This window comes from Chaetodon auriga, chromosome 24, assembly GCF_051107435.1.
Source record: "Chaetodon auriga isolate fChaAug3 chromosome 24, fChaAug3.hap1, whole genome shotgun sequence".
Classification (NCBI taxonomy): Eukaryota; Metazoa; Chordata; class Actinopteri; order Chaetodontiformes; family Chaetodontidae; genus Chaetodon; species Chaetodon auriga.
In genome coordinates this window covers 13,437,106-13,449,329 of record NC_135097.1, presented here as the reverse complement: position 1 = coordinate 13,449,329, position 12,224 = coordinate 13,437,106, and the positions used below count along the sequence as shown (strand labels likewise).

The window sequence follows — 12,224 nt, the reverse complement described above, 5'->3', positions numbered from 1 at the left end:
TTTCTCTGTCTTGCATTTCCATCAAGAGGTGATGTCCCTCTAATGGGCTGCTTGACCTGTTTGTCCCACAGAGGGCTCACTTCTTCCAAAATATATGTAACCCTGCATAATTACCTCACTGCGGTGAGTTTCTCTGCTCCGGCAGAGGCTAGTTAAATGAATATTGCATTGAGCTGTGTGTTTAGCGCTCCTTTACTGTGTTCAATATTTTGGGAAATATGCTTATTGGCTTGCTTGCTTAGAGTTAGATGAGAAGATTGATCTGCAGTTCCTCTCAGATTTATGGTGCCACATAGCATCTTTTACTCATTATTTAGCTTTTACGGCCCTGCTATCAGCGTTCACTCTCGATGCTCTCATAGCGGACAGCTGTTTTCAGTGAAGAAGCTTTGATTAATGACCAAACTGCAGACAAAGTTAGCGACTAGCTAATGAACCTAGTGGAGCATTTAGCAGCTAAAGAGCCAGATATTTCCCTCAGGAGTTGTTGCACACCAAAAACAAAGCTAAAGAGAGTTAATACTGAACTACATCACCTGGAGATAATGTCATCGTGGATTGTTCTGCTGGTTTTATATTCATTCATAGATTGGGGTCCCAACTTCCCTTTAATGAACTGTTTTCTGTGATTTGCTGTCTTGTGAGCAAAAATATGACTTGGGTTTTTTCCCCCGCTCCTGAATTGTGCATTACTTTGTAAACATGCATTATCTTGCCGAGCTTGCAAGCTCAGGAGACACTAAGCTGCCTTATTTTCCCTTTAAGAACAGTGTTTTTAGTGTAGATGCTGGAGAAATGGTGTGTGATGTTGTACTCTTCACCAGACTCGTGACAGATCCGTCATTCTGCTTTTCTCTCCACCTTGGTGAGAAGTATTTAGCTGTCCATTCTGTGTTATATGCTCAGCATTCACTGTCGACTTTCCCCTTTTCAGAGCATTTTTTTTTTTTTTTTTTTTTTTGTGCAGCAGAAGGGATATCGACTGCTCTGAGCAATGGTGACATTGTTACAGCCGAGCTGAGATCCTAATAATAAGAACATTACTGCACCGTCTATTTGAATTTGTTAACAGGCAGGAGACGTTTCAGGTCAACAAATTAAGCAACAAAATTGTATAACCTGCAGATTTGTGGGTCAGATTAAAGCGTTTGACAGGCTGGCTCTCGCCCACAGCCTGTGGCCCTAGTTTAACCGTACATTCTCATAATGATGAACGGCACAGCGGCGTAGGAGAACCAGAGGTTGCAGGTTTGAGTCCTGTGACTGTAAACGGTGCCAGAGCCTTGAAGCGTGCTGCCGAACACCTCGCTAGTTTGCATATTGCACCTCGCTGTGGATAATAAATGTCTGCTAAAAGCCTGGTTTGTACCCAATTGAATAATGTTTAGCCATGGAAGCCATTAGAACAACTTTTTTGTGCTCATATCCGCAGTGATACAAAGCGGCAAAGCCCTGCACAGCCTGCAGTGAGCAGGCTGGTCAAGACTTGGAAAATACAGTTTTTCGTATTGTATTGTCCTCCAGAGGTTTTTTCGGCAGTGCACATTAAGATGAGAAATACCGGGCGAGTGCGAGTGGGAGATGAAGGCGAGGTGCAGAGAAAGATGAGGTTTGTACTGATGGCCTGCCACTGAACGACCTGTGTGGTCCCCCTCCGTCTCTTCGCCTCCCGGGATTGAGGAAAAACTTACTCCAGATGACGTGAATCATGGATGAGTGTGCGTCGGTGTGTGTGCATGTGTGAGAAAGTGTTGCGTTCATGCTCCATGATACAGTATTTCTGGAACTCCTGTTGCTTTAAATCTGTGTTTTTAAGACTGATAGCGTGTGCTACCTGCATTCTAAGTACCACGCACACACACACACTGCCATGGATGTCTCCTGTGTGGCTCTGTTGCCATGCTCTGCTCTCCTCCCACTAGTCCCCCCCTTCGTTTCTCCCTCTCTGCTTCATCAATCACTTAAGCTCTCCCACTGGTCTCAGCAAAGCTGGACCTATTAAGCCCTCTAATTGAGCCAATTAGCAATTAAACACTCAGATGCACCCCGAAATTCTGGAGGACCCTGGATTTGTACCAGGGATTCTGGCTTGTGTGCGCCCCTGCTGTCCTTCGCACCTGCCCCAGCTTGAGGTGCAAGTTTATGGCAAGACAAGTCCGGTTGGCCCCCTCCCTGGGCCTTTGGGTGTGGGTCTATTAGAGGTTCCAGGGTCAGTGAAGTCGCGTTTGCTGAGGACTCTGAAGGGTCTCTGCTGCCCGGAGAGAAGCTTTTCATTCACACCAGGATCTGTTTCCTCTTCATCTGCATCCTCATGTCTCATCTCTCTTTTGTCTGTCACTATCCCTGCTGCTTTTTTCCCACTCTCTCTTCAATCCCCCGCCTCTCTATCTCCCAATCTCCCAGTCTCTTTTATGTGTTTTGGAGGATGAAAGTTCAATGTTAGATGCTGGTGTATATGTGTGTGTGTGTGTGTGTGTGTGTGGGGATGGGTGGGTGGAGTGCTCGTCCCTGCGTGCAGTGCAAAGCAGACTGGCCTCTAGACTCTCCATGGTTTAATTAGAGCACACATCATGCTGCCCGCTTCTCCATGAGAGGATACGCTCCCAGATGCACACATGGGTGCGTGGGCAGAACAACAAAGTCCGCACTGAGAGGAACAAAGGCAGACACCAATATATTTAGGCTGAACGCACCGCACCAAAAGAAGACAATAAGCTATTACAGCCGCTACGGACTCGCTCGCAATTACCGCTCTCTGGAAGAACACAAATCGGGCCTTTTCACTTCAGTTTTTCCATGCAAGTTGGAGCGCTCCCCTCAAAAATCGTGTTGTACACAAGAAACATTATTATTACATGAATGAGGCTCGTTATTTGTGTGTCTTACATCAGTGTGAGTGCGTCTGCTCGCCTGCTCATCAGCCTATAAACTCTAATTATTTGCCGTTTTGCCTCAGGACACTTAACTCCCATACTTTCAAATTCAAATAGCTTCGTCGGCAGTGGGAGAGGGGGAGAAAAAGACAACAAAAGCACAGAGGCGCTTCAGTGGGCGCAGGCGATGCAGTAATATGGTTAATGATGACTTTAAATGGGACAATTATGGTATGGTGATAAAGCAAGAGAGAGCGTGAAAGAGGGAAAGGTAATGGTGAATTTTAAAAATCAGATAAGACTGTAACAGAGCGCATGTGTGTGTATGTGTGAACATAAGAGAGATTTCTCAGTTTTTCCTGTACAGTCTTCATCACCGCTATGGTGTGCGTCCCCGCCCATTACATAACACCACCCAACAATGTTATGACTGTATAATCTCCATGCCTCATGCATTTCTGACTGGGTCTGTTACATGAGGATTTGCACATTTGCGCAGTAGATTACATGAATGAGTGTACAGTGTGTGGGCACTCATTCATGTGTGGGTCATTTAAGGCTTACTGCGGCCATGTGTGTGCCTTTGTGCTCTGCGTGGAGCCCGCAAGTGTCCCGGGCTGTTATAAGCTGCTTACAGGCGCACATTACTGACCTTTGGCCTGACTGGGCAGTGAAAGGCTCGCCCTGATCTGTGGCCTCGACTCTTGGTCTGCGCGGTTTACTGTACTTTCATCTCCAGAACTGGCGCTGAGGCCTTTAAGAAATGAATAACCATAAATATTGAGGCATCAGTAGCAATGTTGCCACAGGAAGACTTCATGTAGTGGCGTGACTACATCAGCTGTAGTACATTAGCTCGCTACAGAGATGTGAGCGTGTTAGGAGTAAGAAGGTTAGACACAGTTCACCAGGAGGGATTTGGTGCATGTCCTCATGCAGGTCAGACCAGGATGCTGTGAACAAGCCCAATTTAGAGTTTTCATCCATAATAGAAGGGGAGAGTCATGCAGAAATGTGCACTTAACATGGAGTGTACATTAGATCTCTGCAGGTCAGATAATGTATAAGACCAGAGCAAGTCACAAGGTTCCTGTATGTGCTGGAGAAGTGCGTTTTCTTCAGGTTGTGATGTAATCAAGTGAAGCGAAACACGGCGATCACCACATGATTATTGACTTGATCTCAACAATACTGCCTGTCGAGGTTTGTTTCATTTCCACAGCTTTCATTACAAGAAATGTTTTTCGCTTGGCAACAGTTGGAGGGAAAGTGTTGCACTGACAGCATTTAATGGAATATATTTCTGTTTGAGATAAGCTGTAATCTCTCTCATCTTTCTCTCTCCCCCTCATCCCCCTTTGCCTCCTTCTCTCTCGTTCTGTTTTTTCTCAATGTGTCACTGTCCTTTAAATATCTTCCTTCCTCTTTCTGTTTCATTCTGCAGGATTCAGTGGCTGCTCGAATCAAATGATCTGGATTATAGAAGACCAGTAGGGATGGAACGTAACAGAAGCATGGCTGGGGAAGTGTTTCGGATCGCCCTCGCTCAGAATCAGCACTGAACTGGCACCCACACCGAGGTCCGACCTCCTCCTCCAGCACCCCAAGGACCCTTCTTTACCCCGACAGCTGCTTTGCCCTCCACCTCACCTACATTCAAGGCTCTTGGTCTGGAAAAAACCTCCAAAAAAACCCCTATTCTTTCATGGTCTGCCTGCTTTTGTTTTTTAATCCCCCTCTTATGCTTTACCTTCCAGACGGATATAATCCACATTTGCTCCTAAAAAGACTCCAAAAAACAGACTAGAAGCATGTGGCTGAACAGTATGAATCCTGTCATGTACCCCCTTCCACTCCCTCTAAGTAAGCAAAGTCGACGGGGTTTGTTGTCCAGGACACGCCCCCTTAGTCTTATGACAGACTGGTGCCTGATGGGTGTGCTAGGCCTCATCCTGCTCTTCAGCCTGGCATCTAGCCAGAAAATAGACCCTTCCAAACACCCCATAGTCACCACCAACTACGGCAAGCTCAGAGGCATCAAGAAGGACTTGAACAATGAGATCCTGGGCCCTGTAGAGCAGTACCTGGGTGTCCCCTACGCCACAGCACCCATCGGCGACCGACGCTTCCAGCCTCCCGAAGCCCCTGGATCCTGGCAGGAGATCCGCAACGCCACCCAGTTTGCCCCCGTGTGCCCTCAGAATGTCCACGGCGTGCTCCCGGAGATTATGCTGCCCGTGTGGTTCACAGACAACCTGGACGTGGCGGCGGGTTACATCCAGAACCAGAGCGAGGACTGCCTCTACCTCAATATCTACGTGCCCACGGAGGATGGTGAGTGGACAGTACTGAATGAGGGTTGGTGTAGGCTGGGAAACGAGGGATTTAGTGGGTAACATGGAGAACAATGAATAGATAATTGACTGTTCGCTAAGCCCCGACCCCTTCGTGACTTTTTCTATGCCTGTCAAGCTTTCCTTACTCGCATAGTCCATACTGTAGGCAGTTTCCAAAGAAAATGGGGGCAGATTTACAACACCAACTTCTTCTTTTGGGCCCTTCATTTAAAATGGGTAGAAAAAGCAGACTCCTCAGTGAAAACTTGCAGATTTTACCTGACCTTCTTGAGTGAAGGGGCTTTAAATATTCGCTTGGTGGCTACATAGGAAAAGATTTTATAAGGAAGACAAACCAGTGAACCTAACACTATCTCAGATAGGCTTGTTTGGCTCGCGTTTGGAGTGTCAACCTCCCCACATCCAATGTAGAGGAGCACAGAGTAGCTAATGTTAGCCGACACACAGCTATAGCAGCATCCATGCATGCCTGGCTGACTCTCACACAGTGGGGGAACACTATTGCTCCTTTATATACAGAGTATCGGAGCATGTGGAGAAGTGCAAAGCTTGACAGGCCTTTTGTGCCTCGTTATGGTTTCTAAACAATGATTGGACAGTTGCTGTTCAGGGGAGGGTTTTAGCAAACGGTCAGTAAGGACCACTTATAATCGGCCAAGGGAAGTTCATTTAATTTTGAAAAATGTCTGGAAAATTCTTGTGACTATTTTCTTTTGTAGGTTCATGCACATCTTTAAACACCATAAATATTGCATATGCGTCTTTGGAGAAATATGGGCTGTGCATGGGGGGGGGGGGGGGGGGGGGGGGTGGAGGGTTATATGAAAAAGAAACAGTATGTGGAATATTCAATGGAGGGTTAAAGAATTTTTACCCATCCCTGTTTCTACAGTAAAGCCATTTTCTGTTGCTTTATGGGAAAAGGATTAGGTGACATTTGACTTTTCTCACTTTTTTACCATCAAGAACCCTCTTCTCTCAACTCAGATCTTACTGCGGACGTTTTTGTCTGCACGGGCGCTATTAGGTGTGTCAGCATTAAATGAGAAATATTTCCATTTTGTCGGCAGGTGTGATACGGAGAATAAAAACTTCTCATCGCTCCCCCCCCCTCTCTCTCCTTGCTAAGGGTTTTGCAAGACGTGCTTCACATCTGTCTCTTCATTTTTCCACCTCTAATATAAGCTGCACAAAGCTAGCACCTATCACAGAGTGAAGGCTGTAAGCGTTATGTTGGCGGGGTCCTCATGCTGAAAGTGTTTTTTAACATTTGATCGCAAACAACTGGAGGTCACCAGAAAGCGACTTTTAAGCTGAATCTAACTACCAGTTTGTGTAACTGTATTTTTATATAAACACGTACACATTCAACCAGAATAGAACACCTCCTCATGTGCTTGGACAGTGTCAGTATCAGTGTGTGTGTGCCTTTATGTTTGTATTTATCTATGTGTATTCTACTGTCTATATGTGTGTCAGTAGCGAAGAGACACTTTTTCTTCATTCTAACACATTTCGGTCTCCCTTTCAGCACTTGACTGGACTTGTTTTTTTTTTTTTGTTTTTTTTTTAGCCCTTCACAGCTCAACACTTCCTTCCGCCTCTCGACTCTAACACGGCAGCCTCAGCCATCACCAGCCCGTCATTGCCACTTATAGGTCCTCGGGCACATATAGAATGCTGTACATCAGGTCTTGAGTCATTTCGCTCTGCCTCATGGCTTGTTTTTCCTTTCTCTTCCTGTTTTCTGAGATGTATGACCTGGTGGAAATGCAATAACAGGAAGAGATATACACACAGTCGCACCCATGCACTTATACACTGTCCCGCTGGTGTACAGTGCACTCTGTGGAAATGTCACACAGTTGTAAAATAACTTCCAATAATGACCTTCATTCATCAGTGTGAAATCATCCAGCATCATTAGCATAATACTGTATCAGGCAGTGTGTGGGCATTTCTTTAATGAATTAAGAATATAATACCGACATTGCACATATGTATAAGTAGGATAAATATGTCTTGGTTCATCCCTCATCATCATTGCTGGTATATTTATGGTGGTCAAGTCAGGCATGACATTGCTAGCCTCAGCACTCCTCCAACAGCCTCAGGGTTGTCTTTGTTCCTCTGTTGCTGCTACTTCTCCCCCCGCATTGATATGAAGTAATTTTTTACATGTGCTGCTGGGGAGGAAGGAGAGGTGAAGAAATGAGAAAAGTGAGGAGAGGAGGTGAAGAGAGGAGAAGAAACAAGGAAAGCAGAAGAGAAGAGAAGGAGAACCAGGTGAGGAAAGGAAAGAGGAAGCAAGAGGAGGAGGAGAGAGCAGTAAGAGAGGAGAAAAGGAGATTGAAGGAAAAAGGGAGAGGAATGAGGAAGCAAAATGAGGAGAGGAATCAAGGAGAGGATAGAGAAGGAAACAAAAGAGAGGAACGAAAACTAGCAGAGGAGGTAAAATTAAGGTAGGAGAGGAAACAAGAAAAGCAGAAGAGAAGGAGGTAGGAGGAAACAAGGAGAGGAAAGAAGAGGAGATGAAGCAAGGGGGAAAAGGAAGCAGAGGAGAGGGGGAGAAGAGATTGAAGCAAACAAAGGAGAGGAGCAAGGAAGCAAGATGAGGAAACAAGGAATAAAATATGGAAGGAAATGAGGAAAGGGGAGGAGAGGAATCAAGAAGAGGAGAGGAGGTGAAGAGAGGAGAGGAAGTAAGGGGAGGGGGAAAAGGAAGCAGAGGAGAGGAGAAAAGGAGATTGAAGGAAACAGGGAGAGGAGCAGGGAAGGCAGAAGGGGAAACAAGAAAAAAATATGGAAGGAAATGAGGAGAGGAGAGGACTCAATGAGAGGGTAGAGGAGGAAACAAATGAGAGGAGAGGAAACTAGGTTAAGAGAGGAGAGTGAAGGATGAGAAGCGAGGAAAGGAAAGGAGAGGAGACAAGAGAAGTGGGAAGTGGAGAAAGCTTTTGGGCAGCAAATCAAAAATCACAACTTTCTGTCCATGGGGACTGTCAGCTCAGCTCACTGTCAGACAGCACAACACGAAGCTGAATATGCTCATTCGCTCCCATCTCCTCTCGCCTTGTCGTTGATTCTCTGACTTCTATTCTTCTTACTTTTCAAACTTGAACGCTGCAGCACTCAGAGTCTCCTGAGGCCTTTTTTAGGGCACCCTTAAGACAGAATCCTTAAAAACCTCCTCTAATTTTAAGTGGATTAAGCCTCCAGAATTACTTCTTAATGCTGCCATCAGTGCAAATGGAGGAAAGTAGGACACTGACATGGATGTGTGTTTTTGTTCATAAACAAATACGCTAACATTTGGTGGTTACTCACGGCTTCTTAATTAATACTTAAGTGCTTAGTAAATTGCTAAGCTAGCCATGTGTTGGCTTTTTTTCATTAGTTCCATGGCACTCAAGAATAAATATGTTTCAGAATTTGTAATTCTTTCAGAACAAATCAAGAAAGGAAACTATAATCACCTTATAATAGATAATACAAAATGACACTTGTTACGATGCGATTAGCAGAGGCTTAATTTAATATGTAAATGAGGAATTTAGTGCTTTTAGACTTTTATTCCGTTCATTATATGAATGTTTTGCTCCCTGGAATGCTATTTCTCAGCTCTTTCTTCATCAGTCTTAAGTTTAACATTGTTCTCAACACACTTAACAAATCAATGAATCATTGGAAAATAGTCAAATAGTGACCCATAATACACAAAACTCTTTGAGACCATTTCACCTAAATTCATGGTTCGTTGGCACCCCGCTACAATGTAAAGTGCTCACCATAAACCCAGCCTGTGCTGGTACGGTGGTCAGGCCTTAGGACCCAGGGGAACTGGTTGCTCCCACCCCAAATGAAGGAAGGGAGGGGCTCCGCTGGTTCCCCTGGAAATGACATCCCATAAATCATAGCGAGAGGTTTTCATCTGGCTCCTGCAGAGTCACGGTGGATCGATGGATCAGGGGAAGGGAGGGAAGGACCGGCCGGCTGCTTCTGCTGCTGCCTCAGCCCCGCAGACAAGCCACATGCTTCTCTAAGCAGTCAGTCGTCCTTAACACAGAGCTGGACTTAAGGTGCTAGATGGACTCGCTTTAAACGTTTACCAACAATCATATATCTGAACTTTGTGAGAAGTGATGGAGAAAGCGTCACTTCTGCGCCTATGTAGCATCCGTCATGTAGCGTGCTCAGCAGCGGTGTGGCGTCTTCACTGCCTGTGTAATGTCCTTGAGCTTCATCTCTTTATATTCACGTATGTGACCTTTTCCCATTTTTGCATGTAAATGCTTGATTTAAAACCCCCTCAGCCAGGCAATTTATTACTTTATCACGTCAGTAGACCCAGCAGACTGATATCAATATCAGTGTGTGTGTGGCTTTATGTTTGTATTCAGCTCTGTCTCTCGTACTATCTATATGTGCACATTGGTATGTATGTCAGTGTAGTGATGCACTACATCACTGATTTCCGCCCTGAAAATCTTCTTAACTCAGGCACATTTCGACCCCCCTTTCAGCGCCTCCATCACTTGGCTGGACTGCTTTTTAGCCCCTCACAGCTTGACACCTCTGCTTGCGCCTCTCCACTCCAGCACTGCGGCCTCAGCCCTCTGCAACCCGCCTTTGCCCCAGGCATTTTAACTACCAAAGAAACGGTTAATCCCATTCTTTCAGAGATTATCTCTGAGAGTATTACCTTTTCTGTATTTTGCCATTTGCTATTTTTGATCATGGGGAAGCAAACTTGGATTGCACCGTTTCCTGAAGGGAATTTTTGTACTGGGATGTCATTTTTTTTTTTCCCTTCAAACCACTTCCCACCCATCCATGTACCACTTCCTGGTTCGCTCAGCCCTGCTGCCCTCCAGTTAACCTTTAACCAATCAATACATGGTATCATATGCATGTCTCATGACCAAAATGGGCCCAAAACGGTACGATACGAAAGGAGTCTGACATGAGTTGCTTATTAAATGCTGACACCCTGCTTGTGGCTGCTCAATCCTTAATTATTTAGGAGGAAGAAATTATTGATCTTAAAATGCTGTCTGCACCAGACAAGCATGGATCTTGAACAAACTGAGACAGACTCCACCATCCTTGGAAGAACTTTATTGGTGGTAGGCTGGGGTTTAACCCTGATAAGCCTTCACAAATTGCCTTTTAAGCTGCTAGTTCTATTCAATTAGTCCTGTTTGAGGAGGGCATACATTGGGTTTGCCAGATATTCCTCCGGGATTTGAACTGCTAACCTCAGCGTTGTCATGCTTCTTGGGATGAGCTGCAGGGTGCGAGCTGGGAGCCTTATAAATTATTCCATCCAGTACTTCATCTATCTCCATGTATCAAGCTCAAACTCCCACATCTTCCCATTCTGCAATATTTCAATTTTCTGAGGAGATTCATCGGGAGCGGTTCGATACTAATGCGATCTTGCACATGGCGGCCAATGGCTGCAACATCGCCTTCGCCAAAGAGCCAGAGATGAATAAATAAATGAAAGAGATAAAACAAAACAGATAAATAATGGAAAGAGAGAGAGGTGCCAGCATGCAGCAGTGGAAAGATGACATCGTATATTGCTTCTGATGCCAGAAAAATCCTTAATTATTGTGCTCCATCTCGTTCTCCTGCCGACCTCAGCTGATACCCCCGAAAGAAAAAAAAAAAAAAGGGTGAAAATAGACCACCATCTTTCTGCAGGCAGAACACACTTCCTGCTTCCCAAAGGACTCACGAAACCATCTCTCTCTCCCTCACTCACACACACACATCATATGTCGCATACCCAAAAGTTTTCTTTGATGTGAGCATGCTCGGCAGAACTGAAGGAGACAAAACAGAGCGCTCAATAAAAGACGAGGACAGAGTGAGACGTGTAGTCAGATTTGAGATTAGGCGTCTCCAGGTAGTTGATGTTGGTCTGAACAGAGGGCGTCTTCCAGCCTGCGCTCCGAGCTTTATAAATCAAACCTGACTGAGTTCATCTTTGCTTTTGCGCCTCCTCTCATGTTTCACCTCCCTCCTCTCTCCTCTCTGCTCTCTGCTCCGTCCTGAGGCACTGTGGAGCAGACAGCAACTGGAGTGCTCGTTCTGCGGCTTTGTCTTAGCGTGGGAGGTGGTGAGGGTGAAGAGGGAATCTAATCAGCCAGGGTCGGTCGCTTGCTTTGATCTTTTCCGTTCATCTGGGATAAACCCGTAGATACCCAGAAAAGGCCACTGACAGCCGATGTACACAGGGAGTCTTGGGCGCAGGAACAGGACTCTCAATCAAAGTATGGATTATTTCATGTACTTTCACCGTAACATGAATAGAATTAGATGTAGTGTTGTTTTTTGAACCCATGTCCTTCGCCTTCGTCACCTCAGAATCGCCTCCATCTCTGGTTTGTTCAGTGATTGTAATGGGTTTGGAGTTGTGCCCTTCTAAAGCTGATTCTGTAATTTGGAGGCCGGGTTAAGAATGCCAATGACATCCTCCTGCACTGCTAGTTAGCTAGTGAAAAACAGCGACAGGGAAAAAAAAGTGCAACTCTGAAGTCGCCTAAATCGACCTTCTGTATTAGTGCGACATGAGTGGGTTGGATAATAGTTAGGGCAAAGCAAAATAAGCCCCTCTCCGAGCAAAAATCAGCTAAAGTGACGTGGGACTGAATGATTAAAGTGAACCAAATTTAGGGCTCTACTATGTGGTGGGCAGAGCACAATTGTATTTATCCCATGTGGAATCTTTTTCTTGTATCCCCCATGTATACCTGGAGAGCTTTCATTCATAACTGTTTTCACTTGGTTTTAGCGTATGTAATTGTTTTTCAAATTGGCCTTCAATCCAGTTCAAGGCAGCAATAAGAAGTCCTAAAAAACCTGTAGATAATCCTTCTTGTGAGTCTGTGTTGTTTTCTAAGTTGACTGACAGGTTGTGTTTATGTGAGTGTAAGGCAGTGATGGGGCTGGTTCAGACTTTCTCAATACTGGTACCAATACCTTG

At 45.3% G+C, this 12,224-nt stretch overlaps 1 protein-coding gene across 2 annotated transcripts in view; it reads left to right on the top strand.

Annotated features, from left to right (window-relative positions):
• The window catches only part of nlgn2a (neuroligin 2a), a 158,141-nt gene that overhangs the window by 52,535 nt on the left and 93,382 nt on the right, over positions 1-12,224 (top strand). For both annotated transcript variants that reach the window (XM_076724698.1, XM_076724697.1), the window contains exon 2: positions 4,318-5,207. In XM_076724698.1, coding sequence (XP_076580813.1) covers positions 4,685-5,207 — 523 coding nt within the window. In that variant the 5' untranslated portion in view covers positions 4,318-4,684. The remainder of the gene's footprint in view (positions 1-4,317; positions 5,208-12,224) is intronic.